General features: G+C 32.5%; 1 protein-coding gene across 7 annotated transcripts in view; it reads left to right on the forward strand.

Annotated features, from left to right (window-relative positions):
- LOC126773794 (POU domain, class 6, transcription factor 2) overlaps positions 1 to 25,773 on the forward strand; it is a 149,372-nt gene that overhangs the window by 117,867 nt on the left and 5,732 nt on the right. For 4 of the 7 annotated variants that reach the window (XM_050494967.1, XM_050494966.1, XM_050494968.1 and 1 more), the window contains 4 exons: positions 11,488 to 11,669; positions 22,356 to 22,536; positions 24,454 to 24,507; positions 25,380 to 25,463. In XM_050494967.1, the coding sequence (XP_050350924.1) occupies positions 11,488 to 11,669; positions 22,356 to 22,536; positions 24,454 to 24,507; positions 25,380 to 25,463 (501 nt within the window). The remainder of the gene's footprint in view (positions 1 to 11,487; positions 11,670 to 22,355; positions 22,537 to 24,453; positions 24,508 to 25,379; positions 25,464 to 25,773) is intronic. The other 3 variants (XM_050494972.1, XM_050494969.1, XM_050494973.1) reach the window with 3 other exon arrangements.

Below are 25,773 nucleotides of genomic sequence, written 5' to 3' on the forward strand. Positions count from 1 at the left end.
GAAAAAGTAACTTAAGTTTCTATCTACACCCATACCTAAGTTAGATTTTTTTTATAGAAGAGGAAGGTGAACGAGCTTGGGTCACCTGATGATAAGTGGTCACCAACGCCCATAGACATCGGCATTGTAAGAAATGTTAACCATCGCTTACATCACCAATGCGCCGCCAACCATGGGAACTAAGATATTATGTCCCTTGTGCCTGTAATTGCACTGGCTCACTCACCCTTCAAACCGGACTTCAAGATGTCTGTCCTGGGTGGGTGGTGGTCCAACAATACCAAGTACTGTTTTATGGTAGAATATCTGATGAGTGGGTGTTACGTGACCAGACGAGCTCGCACAAAGCTCTACCACCAGTGACATCAGAGCAGTAGATCTAGCGAGACAGCTACAACTAGGATTTCATATTTTACAGATGTGACTCAAGGTTTTCGATTCGTGCGTGTACACCTTTATATTGCAAAATGAGTATGTAATATAATAATTGGTAAGCGAGGGCCGAGACAAATTTATGTAATGACAATAATATCAAGACTCTTTCGTGAAGTTACTTTGCAATTATATATATACATATAGATATTTTTTTTTTATAGAATAGGAAGGCCGACGAGCATATGGGCCACCTGATGCTAAGTGGTCACCAAACGCCCTTAGACATTGGCATTGTAAGAAATGTTAACCATCGCTTACATCACCAATGCGCCACCAACCTTGGGAACTAAGATGTTATGTCCCTTGTGCTTGTAATTACACTGGCTCACTCACCCTTCAAACCGGAACACAACAATACCAAGTACTGCTGTTTTGCGGTAGAATATCTGATGAGTGGCTGGTACCTACCCAGACGAGCTTGCACAATGCTCTACCACCAGTATATTTATTATACGTATATCGTTTTTTGTTCGAAACTGTCAAATGTTGTGATGACAACACGGAAAACTGCTTGTAAATAAATGTGTATGGAACTGTTTGCGTTTTTCACGAACGTGTTCCGTGAATTTCAAATTTGTTTATACAGATTAGCTATACCGATGTATATATAGAGTCGGTTGGCGTGGTTGGTAGATACTTGCCTTTCACGCCGAAGGTTGTGGGTTCGATTCCCACCCAGGACAGACATTTGTGTGCATGAACATGTCTGTTTGTCCTGAGTCTGGGTGTAATTATCTATATAAGTATGTATTTACAAAAGAAAAGTAATATATGTAGTATATCAGTTGTCTGGTTTCCATAGCACAAGCTCTGTACAAGCTTAATTTGGGATAATATTGGATATATGGTGTGTGAAAAATGTCCAAGGATATTATATTATTATTATTATTATTAACTATATAGAAATTAATATGACAAAAATCGTACTTATACATCTATATATAATAGCGAAATACCACTCGTCACGAAATCTCTAAGCTATCCGCTCGATTTTCTTGAAATTCGTCACTTCCCCGAAGTAGACGCTCACTAAGAACGTATTTTACGCAAATCCCAAACAAAATACATTTTTCTTCTTATCAACCCGTGCGAAGCCGGAACGATTACCTATTATATATATATATATATATATATATATACAGTAACAGCTTGTAAATGTCCCACTGCTGGGCTAAGGCCTCCTCTCCCTTTTTTGAGGAGAATGGTTTGGAGCTTATTCCACCACGCTGCTCCAATGCGGGTTGGTGGAATACACATGTGGCAGAATTTCGATGAAATTAGACACATGCAGGTTTCCTCACGATGTTTTCCTTCACCGAAAAGCACGAGACGAATTATAACAGAAATTAAGCACATGAAAATTCAGAGGTGCTTGCCCGGGTTTGAACCCACGTTCATCGGTTAAGATTCACGCGTTCTTACCACTGGGCCATCTCGACTCATATATAAAGTATATGAAAATAAAGTCATTGACGTAAATGGGCATTTGCAATATGTATCACATAGGTTTGAATGTGAACATATAAGGAGGTGCGCTCTAAGCATTAAGTATTCCAGCGCATAATTACCTTAGCGCCCGTGACGCGTCTAATCCGAGTAATGGTGATAAATAGATCCTATGCGATACCGCGTTTGAATATATTAGAGTTTACGATGCGGTACTTATTATTGCTGTTGCTACACTGCAACTATGAAATGTTTTTAAGCATTATTAACTAACAATATAACACTGCCAAATTGAAGAGTGTTGTACAGCAGTTTTATGTATATCAGATTGGATTTACTTTACGATGTACTCGAATTTAATGACATTTTATTCAATGTTAATATTATAAAATGGAAAGATCTGTCTCAATTTTCTGAATCGATTTTTAATAATTATTTCGTCATTCTAAAGCTACTTTCTCCAGAAGTAACATTATTTTTCCGTGCGTTTATGTGCGCACTTTTATAGTAATAAACTGAATTACGCACAAGCGAAGCCGCGGCCAGATATGTAACATGAAAACATTTTCTACAATATATGAAAAAGTAAACAATTGTTAAATAATATTTGTTAGTTTCAAATCTCCAGTGTGGCTGCACCTTAACGCAGCTTGTACGTCTCAAGGAAAATATACTAACGTTATAAATGCAAAAATGAGTTTGTTTGTTTTTTACGCTTACCGTCCCGTTGTTTAGAAGTACAGAAAGTACATATGTATATAATCTGTTAAGCTTTCAAATGTCTTTTTAAAATAGTTTATACATCAAATAATATTTGTTCAAAAAGTTTTTAATATGTCTTAATGTACTGATGACGCATTACGCCATAATTATCCATGTAATAAATTCAACATGAACACAATTAATTTAATTATAAAAAATAATAGTTTTCCTCGTATGCTTAAGTACAGTCAAATTAAAAAAAAAAAAATTTATTGTTACCGTATATAGGTATATAACTAACATATTTAGTTTAAATGATTACATAATATTTTAAATAACAAAATAAATTTTGAAGTAAACGAGAACAGACATAATTTTGATAACAATTATTCAAAAACTTGTAAATATTTAAAACGGCTTATTTGATTTCTTACACGCTAATGTAACAATGAAATTATATACAAGATTTAACTATTCGATTGTACCGTGCATCCATTAAGTGAATTTATATGTGTGCGCGTTGGTACTTCAAAGACATTAAGTTAATGCGACCTCATAATTACTGGCTGGAAGCATTAATTCTCGCATCCATAATTAAGTTTAATACCTCATTTCTGTTGGCCTACAATCTAGATAAATATTGTATGTCATTTGACGTCTATTAAAGTTACATTATAATGTTGAATCATTGTGAAATACGGCCGTAACGATTTTTTCTTTTTTTTTTTTTTTTTTCGAATCCTACGTAATTTACTTCCGAGGTCGTATTTGAATAAAATTAAACTTGGAAACATACGATACGTTAAATTGTTTTTAATCGCACCGCGAACACGGTAATTAAGTGACATAACACGCCGACAATGTTTCTTGCTTGTGAGCGTTTCTTGGAATTGTTATTTTATAGATTATTTCTAGTATTATAATAAATTATTATTCTTGTTTATTTATCATTATTGGTAAGATTTTTAATGTATATAATTAAAAATTGAAATCTAGCATGCATACAATGTTCTATAGTTTTTTTTTAATTAAATATTATTTCATTTTAAATATTAAAATTGTTTTTCTATTATTTTTTTATTACTCAGACCAAATTGAAATAACACAAAATCTTAGTTATTCTGACTTTAAATAACTATTATAAGTGTTGCTGTATTCCAAAATGAATTAGTTAGGTTATATAATAACAGGCACTAAGAAAATAAGCTAAGGTAACGTGATGCTACATTTACCTACCCATAGTAATGGAAATATCATATCATAATAACACGGTAGGTAACACTAGTTAGTCCATTTGTAGATATTTATAAGCCTGCCAAATTAAAAGTGCCATGTGTTACCATATACCTGACGAGACAGGCATCGGTTACCCAACATAGTCGTATAAATACTTTTTAAACATATTCATTCACGAATTAGTTTTAAGGGGAAACTTGATTGGTGTGTGAACGAGTTAATTGTTGTATAATGTATTTGGTATGTACTGTATGTATCCAAATTATAATAAAAATAAAATAAAATAAAATTCCTGCGTTCAATTGCGAAAATTCTTACGTATATTTTATTAGATTTATGTTTTTTTTTTTAACTTCAAATTATACAATGAGAGTTACAACGTGTGAAACAATCGGAAAACCAAGCTTATTATAATAAAAAGATAACCTTTGAAAAAACAAAATTATCCTGTCATGTCACTTAAATGCTTATTAGTTAAAAAAATATATTCACGCTGTATAAAATTCTGACAGCTAGCAGTGACCGCTTCCAATACAAGATTTTTTATATTTTGTAGTCATTTACTATATCAATGTACGTTTTATATATAACATTTAATTATGGGAATTATTACGCAACAACGTTTCACTCACGTCACGGGTACCAACGTTTTCTTTAAGAAAAATATAAGATGAAATGGGTTCGATGTCTTAAACGGGATTTTTAAATATAGTAAGAAATTCGTATGAACGGATAGCTTGAGGCGCTTGTAATTATTGCGTTATAAACTTTAAGAGCCGTTTTAATGCGTTTTATTGCTTGACATAGCAACACGGACGCCGTGTTGCCAATTTTTGATTCGATATACCATTAAATTTATTTATATTAATTAGAAAGTTACTATTTCTTAAGTCGTGACATCTTAAGATATTTTCATATTGCTATTTAAAAAATTTTTAATGTTTTATAAAATCAACCAATTTTTGATTACTGTTCAATTATAATACATAAAGATATTCAGAATATATTATATATGTAAAAATCATTTTTCTATTCCACAGAAATCTGATAATTTTCCGGTATCACTGTGTAAGATGTATTCACCATCATTACTTACCTAAGTTGACAGATATTAGTGCTCGTATAATTTCGTCTTGTAAAAGCAGATAAACTAATTGCAGATAATAAAATTGCTTTATTGTCGTTGAGTATCTGACCACAGATTATATGAAAAATAATTGTAGCCGACACGGGACGTCCCGTTAATAGAATGAGTATATTTCTATCATAATAATAATTACTAATAATATTGTATATATCAAAAACAAATTAAAAAAAGAATAATAAACTGAAATATATATATATATATATATATATAGTAGTATATAATCTGTTAAGCTGAATATAATTTGCTGAAATAAATAACTGATTTATTCACCAAAACCATAAGTAACAAACGATAAAAAAATAGTTCGACAATATGACATTGAAAGTTTGGAGAAAAGGTCGTCAGCCTCAGCTTATGGCATACGAGTTTCTAGCCGTTTGTCGTTCCGGCATCCGATTCATTTTTACGATCAATTCGCGCCAAAAAATATTAAATATCAAAAATTGCAGCAAACGCATCTGTATGTTATTGCATTGTTTTAATAACAATAAACATACCTGTCAAAAATAAGGTTTTTTTATAATGTCGATTTTGTTTTAATAAAATATAATTAATGCCATCCGTAAGACAGCTTCATAATTATCGTCGTCACTTTGAATACTAATAATGCAATTAATTAATTAATTGATCGCGTTTGGACTCTACTACCACTTACCATCAGGTGGAGTAGAGTCATTTGCCATCCCGGACATATAAAAAAAAAAGAACAATGTATACATAAGAAAAAGGTAAACAATTCATACACAATATGAATACAAATAGAAAACTAACAAAGTTTTTACTATTACCATTATTGTACGATATTAACAGCCAATATAATGTAATATCATTAGTTCCAGTAGCTCGTAAATGTCTTCAGGTGGGCAAAACCTCTTCACCTATTTTAGGAAATGGAATTTATTTCAATACATGTGTCAGAAAGACACAAAACATTTAATGTGTTTCTAAAGGATTTCTAAAGGCTTTTTGTGGGATGAATTATAAGCACAAGTTAAACGCAAGGCAACAAAGGCAAGTAAAACGTCATTGACTTTTTTTTATATAAAATAAGGCGGACGAGCATATGGGCCATCTGATGGTAAGTGATCACCAACGCCCTTAGACATTGGCATTGTACGAAATGGTAACCATCGCTTACATCACCAATGCGCCCCCAACCTTAGGAACTAAGATGTTATGTCCCTTGTGCCTATAATTACACTGGCTCACTCACCCTTCAAACCGGAATACAACAATACTAAGTACTGCTGTTATGCGGTAGAATATCTGATGAGTGGGTGGTACCTACCCAGATGAGCTTGCACAAAGCTCTACCACCAATAAACTTTGTCCTGAATTTGACGTGTAGTCTTAAAATACAGCCGACGTACAAAATTCAATTCAATAATTTCAAATATATTATTGCTATAGTAATAATAATAATAATGTCCTCCAGACCGATTTCGTCCACGGCGGCCTATCTCAAGAGTGATTAGCCAACTCCGCAGGAGATATTATAGTGCACAAGTTCGCAAACACAGGTGCACTCTCTATTCCCTAACTCTCATAATCCGATGGACCGGCAATCCGACACGACCGGAAAGAGTTCAGACGCAGGACCAACGGTTTTACGTGCTTTCCGAGGCACGGGATTGTACACACTTCCAACTTCCATACTCCGGGCTGCTACTGAGATTTTTCCGACAGAAAAACCCAATAACTATTTTACTGGCCCGACCTGGGAATTGAACCCAGGACCTCCGGGTCTGCGGCCTTACATCAAGCCACTAGACCAACGAGACAGTACTATAGTATTCTTTGTTTTAATCAATTGTTCGTTAAGTTATCTAAGTTAGTTACTTGACCGTACAATTATGTAGATTTTTGTCCGAGTGTGAAATTTATAAAAAAGGGAATTTAATAAAAGTATATAAACATTACTTATAAATTGTCTACTCTATAGTAAATGCTAAGTCTCTTAAAAGCAATTTTTGCATTTTTTATTTACAAATTTACAATTTACAAATATCACTAAAAAGAGTATTTAATAGATATTTAAATCAAAATCAATCTCTTAGACGCTATCTATAAAATTCTATACAAATATCTTATTAAGAAAATTTACCTCAAGTACCTTCAGTTTTCCATAAAAACCAATTTATTAAAATTTGATATAAAGCAGTTATTTTTACCAACAAAAACCCCTCAACCATTTTAACATCACAATAGTGGTTGTGTGTGTCAAGAGATTGTAATTTTTGCGCCAAAACTGTTATTTTCAAAATAATTATCTCCAAAAGGCGTAGATTCGCCGAGAATCCAACGCGTTGATAAATTGAAGGAACAATTAATGTTTGCATAGCTGTGTGGGTAACTCGAGTGTGTGAGTTGCATGTGTGCGTGTGGTTTTATTCTAGTGGAGACGTGTGTGGCAAGGAAATTTGTTCGTTAAATAAATGTGCATTAAATACAACATGAGTGATTTTAGTTAACTTTTATAAAATATTACATATTCATTTTTTATACATATATTCGAACTTACGAAGCTTATAAAGTAGTTTAAAAGTACACTACAATAGTTTTCAATTTACCTTTGGGCTAATAAATAAAAGCTCGTTCAATACAGTGTGAACTTAAGCTCCTGTACATTGCGTCAGAAAATATACACTTCAAACGTTACACAATAAGTTAAAAAACGTTGCAATTAAATTCGTCTGTGAATTTACTTTTACCGCCCATAATAGTGACAATTCATGATAAAATTAAATAGTAACAAAACGCATAGTTATATAAGTAATTATTACCACGAATAATACACAAACACCGCGTTAATATCAGAAAACTTGAAACCAAAAACTTTAACTAATTTAATAAAAACATATATATCAACAAAGCGTGCACTATGTGATCGCATGTAAACATTAAAAGTCACTCGTATTTGTTGTGTGCAATGCAACGGATGAGGCCCTAATTAGCCCGCAATTACCACTAATGCAACGACGCACTTAATGAAACGCGCCTCATTTAAACATCGCCTCACCGCTCGCGACCAAGTTACAACACTATTGTTGTCAGGACTTGAACCGTTTTAAAAACCTTTCTTTAATATGGGTGTTTTACTGTTGTAGTTATTTTATAATTAAGCGTGTCATACACGATACGATTTTTTTTTTTTAAATGTATAGGCTAGCGCTTGACTTGTCACACCTGATGGAAAGTGAGATACAGTCTAAGATGGAGCGCGCTTGCCAAGAAGATGCCTATTCACTCTATATATATATATATATATATATATATATATATATATATATATATAATATATCTTAAGATAAAATATCTCAGTGCTAGACTAGATATATGTATCGTGTACGAACTCACTTGCTATTGCTCTAGTGAAATGTATAAACCGATTTACGGTGATACGCTATTTTGATACGTGTATCCTTAAAACTTTATAATTATTAGAGTCAATATCGCGTATCACTTACTTTTTTTACGATCGTGTTCCGAGCGGTGAGTTTCGAGTTTGTAGTACAACGGCTTTACAGTCAGATCACTTGCGAAATTTATCGCGGATACGTAATTATACTTAAAGAATAATTAACGATTGACTTTTAAGAAAATAATTAGGATATCATATATTATAGCTTCTTAAGATTCCATAACCGTGTGTCTAGTGCGAGTTTTTTTTTACTTTTTCATCTAGTGACAATAATCGGAATTCCATACAAATCGCACTTGTTAGATAGACTATACATATACATTACATAGACTTATACATTAATAATATATATAGCATAAATATATTTCATAGGCTGGAGATTATAATACTTGCAAACAATTAAAATTTTATCTTCAGATAATGTAAAGAAATATATTATAGTATTTTCATCGTCTGTGATGCGCTTTAAACCGGTTAAGTTTCGATTTTAAATTATGCTTCAATTTACTTATTTGCAACAATGTTGTCTTTAAAATTAAAACAAATGCTCTAATATTTTTTTATTACTTTTTCCGGTTAATTTGATATTTTTGTATCACAAAATTCAGATTTCATCGTCAATAGTTATTGTCGTTAAATCATATAAAACGTATGTTAACACAGGCAATTTTTATTAGAGCGTCACGGTAGCATGCGAAAGTGATCCCCTGGCGCTTCTCGTTAAGACGGAAAGGGTACCGCTGGTTTTTTAGTGGGTATTCCGATGTTCGGGGCGCACTCGGCGCCTTGGACACTGGCGAGCCCCACATACCCCCCACCGTTCCCGTAGGGGAAACGCGCAACGCGTTTTTCCAGCGTTAAAACAAAAAAAAAAACAATTTTTATTAGAAAAGGTTCAGTTGAAAGTTGAAGGGTGTTTAATATTATTATTAAAAAAAGGATTAGGCCAAGGTGATTCAAGGCTGCATATGATTAAACAGCCACAATGATAAAAAAAAAACATATGAAATCGATAATTATTAATAGAAAAACATCGATTTTTGAAACATTATCCATTTCGTACTAATTGTCGGACACGGCGGCAAATATCAAAGACGGCAATCGGGCACAATAAGTATTGATTCAACAACTTCACGCCAACTTCGTGATAACTTTCCTTAATAGAAATATTGAAAATTTAAATTTGGAAATAGAAATATTGAAAATTTAAATTTGAAAAAAATCAGACAGAATTGAACACACGAACGACGTGTTATATCTTAGTTCTCTCAATTAACTTTATGAAACTCATTAATTATTTTCTTTATGGAAAATAATGATATCGACATTTTTATGACTCCTGTTTAAGATAATATGTTATAGCATTCGATGGGACAGCGTTTCGTGAATTGTATAAATTAATATTAATGAACAGATATGTCACTTAATGTTTTTTACTAATAAATGTAGCTTAGGGGTTGATTAGTTAAAAAATGCTGTCTTCTTCTTTCGAATGTCAAATCAGTGATGACAGAAAGAGATAACTCGGTGTTTAATTAAACAACGATAACAAGTGAAGCAGTTAATCTATAAAACCTAATTGGTTGAATTTCGTCCAACTTTTGTTTTGGTTTAATATTTATACTAATATTTAAAAAGCGATTTTGACACTGTCTTTCTGTTACGCTTTCAAGACGAAACCATTAAACCAATTTTGATAAAATTTGGTATGAAGCAAGCTGATCCCCAAGGACGGACGTAATCCTCTAATACTCGCCTTTCACCCCCTAACACGCGGAGAAAACCGCAGGCTAGCATCTTTTCTAAAATCCTTGAGAGTTACTATAAATGATTCTATGTCAAATTAAGAACAAAGGTTTATATTTTTTCATATGTAAAAACTGCTTGTTATTTACATAATATCAGTACATTATTATAATTTTTGTTTACAGCGTAAAGTAATTTATATATCATTATATTAAATTTCTATATTGCCAAGAGTTCGTTTAATAGTAACATAACTACTAAACGATTATCTAGATTAATATTAGATACACTTTTATTATAAATATATAATGTCTTTAAGAATATTTGAGCAATGTATATTTTTCAATAAAATATACCATAAAGTATATTGTTCACAGAATTAAAAAAAATATCACTTATAAGAAGTAGTTACATTTATAGATAGAAATTATAAACATCTGCGCCAAAAGGTCGTACGTTCGATTTTTTACTATAAACTCACCAACGTTAACGTATTTAGCAATATTTTTAAACGTTTTCATAATTAAAATTCCTGTAATCATCAATACATGACTTATATTTACTTAAGTAAAATTATTAAGTATTTTATACAATTTTTTTACTCTCGTTTCTTAATTAAACGAAATACTTTACTTCATAGTTTTTAAAAATATTAACTTAATTAATTAGCTATTAACATTAACTCGCACTTATACCTTACACCTTTTGTCGTATCGCTGTAAATAAATGGGTAGTTGGGGTAGACAGCGTATTTGACATTGCAAGAACGATTTCCGGCCACTATGCGTGTGGTTCAGGCAGTCACGTGATCGAATGATAGAAGCACTAAACAAAAATATCCTTATCCACATTTGATTGAGGTGGACTGGCTCAAATATGTTTTGACGGAACTACGCGGCAAACAATTATATATATATATACATTTATTTATTCTTCGTAATTCGAGATGGATTTGTGTACTGAGATGTATCTTATTGTATTTTATGTAACTTTACAAGTTAGAAGTATCTGTAATATCTATAGAAAAAAATTGTCTTTGACAGTTACATGAACAAATATTATTCAAATTCCTTAAACACAACTATTGGAATCATCCAAATAAATCAAACAAAAATGTCTTTAGCTTTTTAGCGATGTTATAAATAGAACAACAAAAATGCTAAACTCATCGGTATTATTTTACCAAGTTAACCAGTAAAATAATAGAAAAATGTTATTTATCTCTCTTAATTATTTTTTCTTTGCTCTTCGAGGAATAACTGTTCTAGATTGATATATTTTTATATCATATTTTATGATATGATTATTACTTGCAAATAAAAACAGTTTTTTTCATCGAATTTTTAATCCTCAGGCTGGCTGCATCGAACGGTGAGATAACGATCACAACATCTCATTCGAACGCTGGTACGACGAGCAGTGCCGGCAGCGTCGGCTCCGGGCCCACGGCCTCACCGCACCCGCCTGTCAAAATGTCGCCCGGCTCCGTGAAATCACCGGCGCACGACGATGGAGATCTACTGGCTGACTCACCAAGTAAGTATACAAATGCTTAATATGTGATAAGGACATAAAATATTTAAACTGTGTTTTTTCCGGATACACGCAATGTTATCTGATTGAATGTAGAGCCTCAATATGGTTATGTGTTAAAGATACGCTCCATATTCATTTTTCATAATGAGAACGTATTCAGGAAGAACATATTTAGTTTTCTCTCTGAAGACCTTTAATTACACGGAGCGACATAATCTTTAGTAGATATCGCTTAATTTAGCTCGATTTATTTGTTACTCAGAATCATATATATTTCAAAATAACATAGCATTATGTTATTTTTAACCTTGTCCGTTACTATAAATAACCTTTGAAATTATTATTATAGTCTGTACGAGTTGAGAAGTCCGTAACATCTTAACTCGGTTGTACTTGACGAGAGGATTGGCCTTAGATATGACAACGAAAGATAAATAAAACAAAACTTTAAAATTTAGAGTGAATACAGTGATAGATTGGACCAACCTGCATTGGAGCAGCGTGGTAGAATAAGCTCCAAACCTGCTCCTCAAAAGGGAGAGGAGGCTTTAGCCCAGCAGTAGGACATTAACAGGCTGTTACTGTACTGTACTGTACAGTGATAGATAAAAAATAGGTGTCTGTGACACGACGAGGTGGAATGGCGTGTTATGTCTGCATATGTCCCGAATTAATTCGTTGATTCATCTACCTTAATATCCGTGTACTTTATGTCAGATGATAATAGAACTTATTATACAGTAACAGTACAGTAACAGCCTGTTAATGTCCCACTGCTGGGCTAAAGCCTCCTCTCCCTTTTGAGGAGAAGGTTATGGTTACTTATGATACTAATCCTATAATAATATTATTTATTATTTATAGTACTTTTTTTTTCTTTTAAATCCTTATTTTAAACGGGTTTAGTCATAGATTGATTATGCCACCCTAAACATAATTAATACAACTTACTTTAATCAACCTCATAAATAACAAAACTCAAATATTTCTATGTCTCAATCCAACTTGTACTACTGTATACTAAATTCTTGCCTGATCTGAGACAGGATAGGCCAGCATATTCTAAAAGCTAAAATATATGTCTAAAAACTTAATATTGCCTCTTATTAGGAAAATGAATCTTTGTGCTTCATTTCGGGCACATTCTGCTTATATATGATATACATCCTCTTATTGCATTCTGCGCAAGTAGATGACACCGCCTTATCAATTGAGGCAAAACTATTCAGTGGAATGTTTCCGAAGCGTAGCCTCAACTATTATAATTTCAGACCTACTCATATTAACAACGATAAACCAAGGTTTACGGCATAAATTTGGCATTTTATATTTTACTCTATAAGAACAAACTCGAGTTTCACGAAAACGCTTGAAATGTCAGAAAATTACACGCGTCAATTTAGCATTACCGTCGCTTTTCAATATTTCACAAATGAGATACAGAGATAGTTATGACTGAATGGTATTATTGAAAGCATTTCCCCGAATAACAAAAACACTATATCCAAGTCAAGTCAATGAATTTTACTGTTACAATTAAAAGAGTCGGATTCAACAAGTCTATTTTTATACTCCTTATTTTTATTGAAAAAAATAGTCGTATCGAGTCCGTTCTAAATTATAAATTAATCGATTTAAAACAAAGCAAAATGTCAATTACAAACTGCGAGTTATTTTCGACTTTTGTAACTCAATTGTACTCATCTATAAAAGTTGTTCGTTCTAAGCATAGGCGATCCATTAGCTGACTGGAACTTTAACAATGTATAGTTATTTCAACTAATACTATAAAGAGTTTGAAGTCAGACACTGCTTAGAGTTAGTCAGTGCGTTGGTAACTGAGTGCAAAGTCGATTACGTTAGGAGACATGAGACGTACTCGTATGAACTCATGAATGCATTTAGAACATTCGTATATTTGTCGCTTATTTGATTGCATATTAAATACAAACGATATATTGCATCGCTATTTACTTATTACGAGAACAGTTATAATTTTGATGTGCTTGTTATCAATAAGAAACTTTCGTCTTGTAAAATAAAAATAAGAAAATTTAAATATTAATTTAAATTCAATCATATTTGTAAATAATATTTATAAAAAATATTAATTATTGTATATACATTTAAGGACAACCTGACTGACTATCAACGGATAGCTTTAACTACAGCCTTTTCGTTTTGTAATGTAACTATAAAAATACGTTTTTCTAAGGGACTGAGACACTTCCTTAATATTTAACAATATATAATCAACCAAAGAACTACTTATTAAATAAGTTTCAACATATATTATATTGGGAATTTACATATTTATAATAAATGGTAAAATTTAACTTGTAGAATAAAGTAAGATTAAATAAATTTACTTTCAAATATGCCATAATAAAAATATTTATTATTTATATGAACTTCTAAAAATAATTCATTTAACAAAACTATTTTAAACGCCAGACATCTCTTTGTATATTTAAAAATGACTATTTTTATTGCCCCATTTTGTTATGGAAGAACTAAAAGACTAACGTATGTATCGTCAGACCTTTTAAGCTACCGTCTCGACCAGACTTTTATTTCTGTTACGTGACCTCAAAACCACCTAGACCAATTCGTTATTTTAGATCTTCACTTAGACTTAACTTTTCACCTTTTCATCTTCATCAAGTAGATTGGACTATGCTCTACTACCCTCGTTTGAATAATTGCATTTAATAATTCAAATAAAATTATCAATGCCAAGGTAGATTTAGATTTTTATTATTAATGACAATCGGCTTTACTTTTAAATTTTGCTCTTCGATTGATTAGTAGAACACAGATTTCTCCCTCTCTATCATTCTTGATATGACATTCGAAAATAGAAGGCAAGGCGTTATTAAACTAATCACCCGCTAAATAAAATTTTAGTTTAGTTAAACAATGCTGTGTCTTCTTCTTTTGAATGTCAAATCAGTAATGACAGAAAGAGAGATTATTTCACTCAACAGCAAACCAATGTTCATAAATAAGGCCGTTAATATTTATAATTAAATATAGGAATGGAGAAATTTAAATTTACATTTTTTTTTAAATATTTAACGAAAAGAAAGAATTACATAAAATACTGTAACATTCTAAATATATAAATTACATAATAATATTGTACTTGCTTTGTAACTGGGAATAAATGCTTTCGCTAGAAATACTTACACATTCGGTATGAGACTGTAATTCTGATACGAAACATCTTGGAAGCGAGTTTAACAATCAACACAGCGTTAGCAAGATATGTGCAGGCATACTAGCTACGTCTAAGTTATTTTAACGACACTAAAATTAATTTATAACATATGGCCAAAAAAAGGTTTGGTGTCTAGTTGGGGGTTTTGCCACACGCCCGATCGATTGCACTCATCCGTTTTCACGTAGCTTGATCCGTTCAAAAGTTAGCAAAAACTATTTGGTGTGTAATTAGGAGCCTAATGAGCTTATTGTCATTGCTAATGAGGGCTGGAGTCGAGATTATCATGAGTAATTGTGTGCATTGTCATTCCAAAAATTTTAATTAGTTTTGAACTTTCACCTTCCACTATCGCAAACTTATCAAGTTTACTAATGTTATCAGTAACAGTACAGTAACAGCCTGTTAATGTCCCACTGCTGGGCTAAGGCCTCCTCTCCCTTTTGAGGCGAAGGTTTGGAGCTTATTCTACCACGCTGTTTCAATGCGGGTTGGTAGAATACACATGTGACAGAATTTCAATGAAATTAGACACATGCAGGTTTCCTCACGATGTTTTCCTTCACCGTCAAGCACGAGATGAATTATAAACACAAATTAAGCACATGAAAATTCAGTGGTGCTTGCCCGGGTTTGAACCCACGATCATCGGTTAAGATTCACGCGTTCTAACCACTAGGCCATCTCGACTTTTTAATACTAATGTTATCGCTTGCTATATATTCTGTTTTTTTTTTCGTTCCTCTCTCTAGAGTCGTGTCGTCAAGAACGTTGATTGGTATAGTTTTCGTGTGTATTCCCAAGGGTTTTTTGAAAAAAATTTATTGAAATTTTTTTTTAAAAAAAAAACTTTGTTTTATTTTTTAGCAATATATTTATTTTAATATTATAGTTATTTTTATATATAATTTCCTGTATAATTTTTCGTAATGGTATGCTTTAGTCATTATGTGTTTGTTGATCTATTAATGTTTCATAACTCGATAACCTCAAATACTCTATTGCGTTTGGTGTCACGCGTGTTTATGGTGAGGTGGGACTCAGTCAGCTAACTGTTTGATAACGAGTGTATCGATTCATTCGCTCCTTTAACCGAGCTAATTACTTTTAGTGCTAGGTGGCGATTGATTTATTTACTTGTAAATAAAGAGGCAAGTGCCACACATTTGAACAAATATTGACGCTAACGTTGTTTTAGAAATCATTCATTCTTGATTTAATTGACTTTTCAATGACTATGATCGGATTATTTCAAGTTGCGACTGTTTTCGTCTAGTTGATTAAAACTGAGTAATAAGCGTATGATATACGAGAGTGATCCTTAAGAGTTTTGTTCTTTCGTCAGTAAAACGAAAACCTAAAATAGAGATATAGTTTTGTATGTCCAGAGCAAGTTAAATAAAATAATTTGTGCGTTTTAATCTTCAGAAATATGTCTGAACATTTTTTTTGTCTCGGTTTTTCTGTTTAGTACAAATAGAATAATACTTAGAACGGATCTCTTGGATTAAGTTGAAAAATGATGAATGAAGATAGCGTCCCCCTTAAATTGGGTTATTGGGTTTTTCTGTCAGAAAATTCTCAGTAGCAGCCCGGAGTCTGGAAGTTGGAAGTGTGTACACTCCCGTGCCTCGGAAAGCACGTAAAGCCGTTGGTCCTGCGCCTGAACTCTTTCCGGTCGTGTCGGATTGCCGTCCCATCGGATTATGAGTGTTAGGGAATTGAGAGTGCACCTGTGTTAGTGCACACACTTGTGCACTATAATATCTCCTGCGTAGTTGGATCTCTCTTGGGATTGGCCGCCGTGGCCGAAATCGGTCTGGAGGACATTATTATTATGTAAATAATAGTATACAGGCTGTTCGAACCACAAGAACAGTAAAGACCAATAAATAACTTTGACATTGACGCGATATCATTGGTCGAGTTGAATTATCAATGATATACATTATGAATTCGCCGAAAAATGGCACTTTTGAATGTCGGTGAAATTGATATCGGAATTTCGGATGTAAAATTAAAATGAATATAAGTAGCTAAGTGGAAAGATTTATAAATCAAGAACATAGATTGAAATTATGAAAATCTTAGGTTTGTTTATATCTATTTATCCTTCTTCGATTGAAATTGGTTATAGTTTTATTTTCCATCACATTTTAATGATGAAATAAACGAATAAAAATAACCGCGAAATGATTCAATGGACATAACTAACTATTATATTGGTACAATATTTCATTTCAATGTTTTCCTTCAAAATATGTCGATTAAAAATAAAAATTATATATGTACAAGTATATGTTACCTGTTATTGAAAAAAGGATACTGGATTATATCGTGCTTGTTCCAACCACAGTCCATTGTACAAGTACATTAAAAATTATTACCGTAACCATAACAGCCTGTGAATGTCTCACTGCTGGCCTAAAGCCTCCTCTCCCTTTTTTTGAAGAGAAGATTTGGAGCTTATTCCACCACGTTGCTCCAATGCGGGTTGGTAGAGAATACACATGTGGCATAATTTCAATGAAATTAGACACATGCAGGTTTCCTCACGATGTTTTCTTTCACAGTCAAGCACGAGATGAATTATAACCACAAATTAAGCACATGAAAATTCAGTGCTTGCCCGGGCTTGAACCCACGATAATCGGTTAAGATTTACGCGTTCTTACAACTGGGCCATCTCGACTTTTTTAAAAAACAATATTGTTATTTATAACTAATTAAACGACATAGAAACAAACTAAATTCTAAAAATTTATATCCTAGTATAATACCATTTCCATATATTATGTAAAAATTGTAAGGTTTAAGGTTAATGTTGTGGCAGAATTTTGACGATCCTTAACCTTCTTTGTTTAACAATTAAATACTAAATAAATTGAATATAAGTTTTCATAGACTTGCATTTGCTAGTTGACATTTGACTTGCATATATGCGTGTTCATCAAACACCAACTCTACCTACTATACCAGCTGCCCGTCCAGAATTCGTGCAGGTGAAATAAGATTTACTGTTTGTTAAAAAGTTTTGGATTCCAATCCCAGATTCCAGGATCCATTGGATCCAGATCACATACCGGATTAAATCTAAGCAATGCATGGACTTAAACACATACAAAAAAATCGTCTAGCCGTTTAGGAATTACACGTGTAGGTGTACTGAACTAATCGGCTACAGCATAATTTTATATATATATATATATATATACATATAATATGAATTTTAATAACATTTATAATTCGTCCGTTGTATTCATGTTAAATTATTTACTAGACTACATAAATTACATGCACTATTTTATAAATATTTAAGCTGAATATTTTACGCCATTACCTCACTAATTTAAAAAAACAAAACCCTAAGAATAATATTCTGCGGAAAGTAATAACTATATGACACGGACTTGACTGGTGCATATTTTGTGTAAAATATGTTTAATTAAAAAAGGTTATGATTCGTCGAATAGAAAAAAATACATGTAAGCAAAGATTATTTCAAATTTATTCAAACTTTATGTAATAACTGCGAGTAGCTCCACGCGTTTCCCGCGTTAGACGTTACTGCGGCGCCTTCGTAAGATTTTCAAATCGGATCGCTAGTATCAGAGATGAGTGCGTTCAAAAAAACAACCAAACTTCAGCTTTATAATTATAGTATATTTTACAATGTCATAAATTGTTCACTTATCCCGTTTTTCGTCTGTCATTACTTTTATAATGTTCTTCTGTTCAAAGTTCGAATCACAGACCTACTTAAAAAAATCGTTTTACGCGCCAGTATTTTTAAAACATAAAAACTTATTATAGATATTAAATAATATATATATATATATAGTGGGAATGTTTTTTATTTAAAATGAAAAGACATAAGTAACCTCCTATTGCATCGTTATAAAATAACTTAATTATCGCAAATAGAAGTAAAATTTTGTAAATACTTACACGATCATATCGTGCCCGTGTCGTGGTGAGAGGAGACACCACTTGCCTTGCCCGAGGGCCCAGTTCTATTGATTACTATTTAATTCATTGTTAGTGGATACAATTACTAAATTACTTTGTTCCTCTGATGTTTACTGGTAGCACTAATTTGTCTATATTAAATCGATAGGATACTTTCGGATAAGAGACGGATAAGTTTTCTTCGATATATTTGTTATAAATATTGGATAAAATTTCCGACGTCATTTCAGATTAAATTGGTAGTGTGATGAAAAAAGCCGAGATGGCCCAGTGGTAAGAACGCGTGAATCTTAACCGATGATCGTGGGTTCAAACCGGGCAAGCACCACTGAATTTTCATGTGCTTAATTTGTGTTTATAATTCATCTCGTGCTTAACGGTGAAGGAAAACATCGTGAGGAAACCTGCATGTGTCTAATTTCATTGAAATTCTGCCACATGTGTATTCTACCAACCCGCATTGGAGCAGCGTGGTGGAATAAGCTCCAAACCTTCTCCTCAAAAGGGAGAGGAGGCCTTAGCCCAGCAGTGGGACATTAACAGGCTGTTACTGTACTTACTGTACTGAATTGAAAATGAAAGAAAAAATTTGCGCTTAAAATAAAACCATTACAATGCCGCTGCGAGTTGTGACCATAACTTAATTTACTTCCGTTCATTTATAAAATCATTAAAAGTAATAAAAAATTACATACGTCTATAAAGGCAACAAACACACAAGTAGATATTTGAAATCGATATAATTGAAATCATTATAATCTATTCTTGCTCCGAATAAACATTTTTCACTTAAACACGAAAAATTCTTAATAACATAGAAAGAATATTTTTCAACACAAAATGTAGCCAATTTCACGATCGACAATAACTATTTCCCAGTATTTTTATCTTGAATTTAAAATTTTACAAAAGCGGTCAAAATAAAGCCTAAGTGGCGACATCAAAGGGGCCGACTCGCGCCGCATTCTCGTCTCCGACTAAATTAATTAATTAACTAATTAAAACCCATTACAAATAATTAACGTAGTCGATAAAATTGAACACGATCAATAAAAAGAACAAAGAATACTGGTCCTCCAACAGCTTGTATCTGGATCGGTTCTTTTGTATACAATATAATATATAATATATATTTCAATAAATACACATATTTCCGTATATAGAAATAATAATTCTTTATTCATATCTTTATTCAGACGTTAGCATCTTTAAATAAATTTGTAGTTTTCTTATTAATGGAATTTAACAACCTACTCTGTTTTCTATGAAACGGAAACACTTTTGCATATAAATGATCTAACAAAAGTAATACGCCCTAAAATATATTATAAATACATACAAACACAATGGCAACGAAACTGTGTACAGTTCTTTATGAAAATACATTGATTTATATTGAAAAAAATATTTTGTAAACTTTTAAAACAAGAATTACGTAATTTTCATTAGCCATTCGATAATAGATATTTCATAATGAAATGGGATTTTAATTACGAATCGAATCGAAAACTTCGATAATATTACGAGGGTTAAACTTAGACCGCCGTTTATTCCTCCAATAAACTCTCGAAAGCACTCAAATGGTTACTTTAATAATATTAAATTAATCGATACAAAGCTATACCGTTCTAAATCATAATTGTACCACGAAATAATTCGATTCGGCGCGGATAATTTGATCTATTAACAATGTTTCACAAATTTTTAATTCGCGTGTCGAACATTAATGCGCTAACGATTTTGTTCCTTATGTCATTCACATAGAACACTCTCAATACATATACACATCATATAATCACTCGAATACTTTAATTAAGGACAATCAACCGTTGAATATAAAATATCGATACGACGGGCAGTTTCTGTAATCGTTGAATTTTTCGTATATGATGTTAGCATGTGAGAACCGCATTAACGAGCTTTCAACAAACGCAAATCTGATATTAGTGGATCATTTTGAAGAGGAAACTATTTCGTTACTAACTGTGAAAAGCTGTTTGAAAAACAAAATGAAATTGAGATCGAATTCGATACATAATATGGTTACATTTAATGGGCATAGAGCTACATTATCGTCACGCAATTCATTTGTTTTTCTTTTATCGTTACGAATGAAGTATATTAAGTTAAAAAGATATAAAAACCCTTATAAAGAATGAGATAAAAATAATTACAAAATTCGATATGAACACGTTCAACAATTAATTTCGAGACAGCGGTAACCTTGTAAACGGGCTAATAATCAGGTAATACCGATCAGAAAGTTCGCTCCATAATTAAGAACGTACCTATCTAAAACACGCCAATTCCGAAGAAAGTGACTGCCAAAAATACTTAATTGGCATTACTTTTTAAATTGTTCTCTTACACGTAACGCGGGTCAATAAACGTTCGGACAGAAAACACGCAAACCGTAATTGTATCTAATTAATTTATAACATGTATTAAACAATTAAGAGTACGGTATCTTGATGCATTAGTATTGAATTCGGCGCGCCATAGTTACCACCGCTTTTAGCCAATTGACTTATCTTTGTAAATTAATTTAATGGGTGCGTCTCATCACGCGATACTGGATAATTGGGAAACAAACTCACAATTGGTATTTAGTTGTTTTCAAGATAAACACATCGAACGAATGAAATAAATAAAAAAGTAATGAACAAACAGTCGAATAGTTAAAATTCGTCAAGTGTAATTATAACAATCAAATCATTATATTCATACCTGCAATTGTTTTCATTGTGATTAAAAGCATTTTAACTTTTTTTTTTATTCTGTCAAGTGAAATTATATGATCCAGAGAATGATCACTTCAATTATTTTCATTACTTTCATGATTTCAATTATTATTTTTAAAAATACGTATTAATTAATCAAATAAAAAAAGTAAACACACAATGCACTCAAGATTAATTTCGTACTGAAAAATTCGGAACAATGATTAATGTGTTGCCTTTAAACTCGTGTAGTAGCTAATTTTAATTGCATTCGATTTTCAAATTTATCGAATAATTCTGTTTCCTCACAAGAAATTATAGATCACTTCACACGACCCCAAGCTGGCACAATAACAATTCATCGGCACATAAACGAAATTACGAATCGTCTGCGTTTGGTACACCGTACACCGGTAAATGGAGGAACGATTGCCAATTTACCAACCCTACCTTGTCTTAATTGGTGCAGACTACTGCTCAAACTAGTGGGGTAAGGCAGGGAAGTAATTTGTCATCGGTTAGCTAAGCAGGGGGATGCTGCCGCGGTACGTCTCCTCACTAATGATATTCCGCATAATTAGCACCGCCACCATCTGCTAATTACATAAATTGCCCACTGAACCTATCTATAATATCTTCGAAGATCTTATAAGGATATCGAAATATCTATAATAAGAATAAGGATTCTTAACTTTTTTATTTACATTATAGCCTTATACATTTTTGTTAGTGTTTGTAGTTAATTATTATTTAATTTTGATGTAATTCTGTCAACAGATCAACCAACTATCAGTCAGTCATCTGGTAACGTAGTCGACGGTATAAACCTAGAAGACATCAAAGAATTTGCCAAAGCTTTTAAACTACGACGACTAGGTCTCGGCCTAACGCAAACCCAAGTTGGGCAGGCGCTATCTGTGACTGAAGGGCCAGCGTACAGCCAAAGTGCCATCTGCAGGTGAGCATTTATCTAATAACGCACTTATTTATTTGCTCACTTCACAAATTGTTTTTTTTTATTGTTACTCGTTTGTATATGTCTAAATAATACCATTAATGATACAATGTTTTAAAAAAAGTACTGGCAACATTAAAGATTTTATCTTTCTTATCAAAATGTAATAACGAATAGGAGTCGCACGCTTGGTTAAATTCATTTACGATGTATGATAAATATTAAATAGTATTTAGTTAAGATTTCATGTAAATCATACTATTAATAATAGTCAAAACATCGGTAGGTTTCGGGTCTCATAGGCCCCGCGGGGCTAACAACAAATTTTATCGGTCAGTCGTCACGCAGTTCCAGATATCACAATAACTTTTTAATAACGTTAATTGAAGTGATTTGTAAAACAGCACGACTCCTTTCATTGCTTACAATTCGTTTAATTAATTACCATTTGGACGGCTTCCGTTCTGCTACGCTGTGTCTTGGCCTACGATTTTTTAAAGGCCAGACAGGCGCGGTAATTAAACAATTTTTTTTAACTAATAGATTTACATACATTTAGTTTCATTATCATCGATACAAAAATAAAAATGTAATTAACAATTACATGAATACATGTTACTTTGATACACATTTAAATATACAATAAATTCAACTTGTCAAATTCTAAGATTTAAACAATTATTATTTGTATAATAAACAGATAACATGATGTTTTCTTGATATAGATTTTTCTTCACATATCATTTCACACTCTTCCTTCAAAAACGAATTACTATGACTCAAAAATATTCTAAACTGTATAAAATCAAAGACAATTTAATAAAATGTCGGAATATATACGTTTAAAAAAAACAAGGCTCAATTATGTGATGACTGATCTGTAATCAACAATTATTGGCATCCCCTTGCTTTTATTACGAGGGCTTCGATTTCCTAATAATGTTTAATTGAAAGTACATCAAACCTTCGATGAACATTTTCCGCGATCGGTCCTTTCGTCCAAGGAGGCAGACTCGAAAGAAATTTCAACTCGGCCCCACCGACCTCGTTCGTATAATAAAATCATTAATCGTTACTTCTGTTCCAGTTAATTAATTATCTTGGCGTAATTACTTTTTTCGTGTAATTAAAAGAGTAGAATTCCCCTGTCTTTGTCCCGTTGTGATTTCATTTTCCATTAATTTTTCTTTCGCCCCAATTTGCTATTGTGACGCCGCTACACGGTTTTTACCCCTTTGATTATGCTGGACTCAATTAATTTGCATTATAATTAAAATTTATTATTCCTGAATACACCTTATGCATCACTTAGACGGGCCTGGTGACGCTGCCGGCTGCGCTGACAAAGGAATCTATTATATTTTTATAGATGTTTAATAGTGCATTATTAACGTATATTTTCATATTACGAAATGAAAAAGTTTTATGTATTCAATAAAACATAAACCGCCATCAAACGTTCTTATTTGAGATAGGACACTTTAGGTTTGTCATTGATCTTTACGAATACCGTTGAAACGAATAACTTTTCATATTTATCTGGTCAATGTTCTCCTGATCATTGTAGATATCGACAAATATTGAATTAAGCATGGACGATATTACAATTTTATATCAGATAAACTGCGTCAGCGCGTCTCCCGCTTGCGACAGAGGTACTGTTGTTTACTATATTTATGATTTATTTTATTTTTAGGATCCACTAAAATTATCATAAATTCGGAATAAATAATTCTCAATGGCTATTTGATCGCACGTCTTGCGTAACGATAACATCACTTATTCTGAACAACAAACCATGCGTGCGGCTCTATTTCCTTTGTATGCTTAACATTAAACATAATATGTTGTATTCCTTAGATATATAAAGGAGTGCTTTCTCTGAACATACTCTAACATATAATCTGTTACCGTCCCCAGTGCCCTGGCTTCGCAGATGCTAGCAGCTCAGCTGTCTTCACAACAACAAAACATGTATGTGTTTTGTTTTCTTTACCCTACACTAAGTATCCTCGAAGTTACCGTTAACTCGTAAAGATTTTCATACCTTAATCATTTTAACTTAAGACCCATTAGTAATTATCGAGTACGATAGCTTTGATGATACTGACCTGTTACATACATTAAGCACACGCTTTCACACACGAAACGGTCCTATCCGTATGTCGATTGTCTTAAATCAAAATGTTTCAACGCTGTTTAATGTTATCTTATCTCGATCGGCGATCCGTGCATACCACGTGAATGTAAGCCGCATACATTTGTTTCTAATTACCTCTTTTGGCGTTCCTTCTTTTTCCTTTTCACACGTACACCGTATTTACATATGAGTAATTACTGTAAGAAGGCGTTATGCATCAGGCGGATCACATTTTGATGTTAAGACAAACGCGTTACACTAATGTACCGGGCACAGGCCGTCTGTTCGACGTTATGAGTAATCGTTGTGAGAATTTTTATCAAATCTGTTATATGTTACGTCTCGAATAATTTCAAACTTTCCATCTTATCTAGCATGATGTATTATTTCATTACCTTTGTTATTATTTTTTTCTTTTCTTTTATAATTCGTTTTGCGCAATTCAAAGCCAGGGCATTGGCATACGTTACCTTTCGTTTCTAATTGAATTCATTTTATTGTTACAATGTACGGTATTAATCAAACTGATTACCTCGCCGACCTAAATTGCCTATTGTTTTTTTTTTTTGTATGTCCGAACGTTAACGCAATGTCAATGTCCTGTATTTATATGCCTGTTAATTTGGATTGGGATAATTTTATCGCGTAAAGGCTTCATCGCGCGTTGCGTGCAAGTTTCTAACATTCAAATTTATGTTCGATACAGATTTGAGAAATTGGATATAACTCCAAAAAGTGCGCAGAAAATCAAACCGGTGCTTGAACGTTGGATGAAGGAAGCTGAAGAGAGGTAACTATTACTGTTTGAGTGAATATGTGCGTATTGTGCAACCGTGTCCGTGTATCACATTTGGCCTTAACGCTTAGCAACGTGAAATATATTTCTCAAATCTGGACTAACTGAGCTTCGGTTAGGTTATCTGTGCACCCATATGCTTCGTTTTATCTATTTATTATTATATAACCAACACATACATATATAACACACACATTTGCGCTTATTTAGTTTTAAACGGCTTGTTTTTTTAACATGGAATGCTTGTTACATTTTCATAATACCATTTTATGTATTCATTTATATAAATCTAATTATGTATACT

Source organism: Nymphalis io, chromosome 15, assembly GCF_905147045.1.
Source record: "Nymphalis io chromosome 15, ilAglIoxx1.1, whole genome shotgun sequence".
Classification (NCBI taxonomy): Eukaryota; Metazoa; Arthropoda; class Insecta; order Lepidoptera; family Nymphalidae; genus Nymphalis; species Nymphalis io.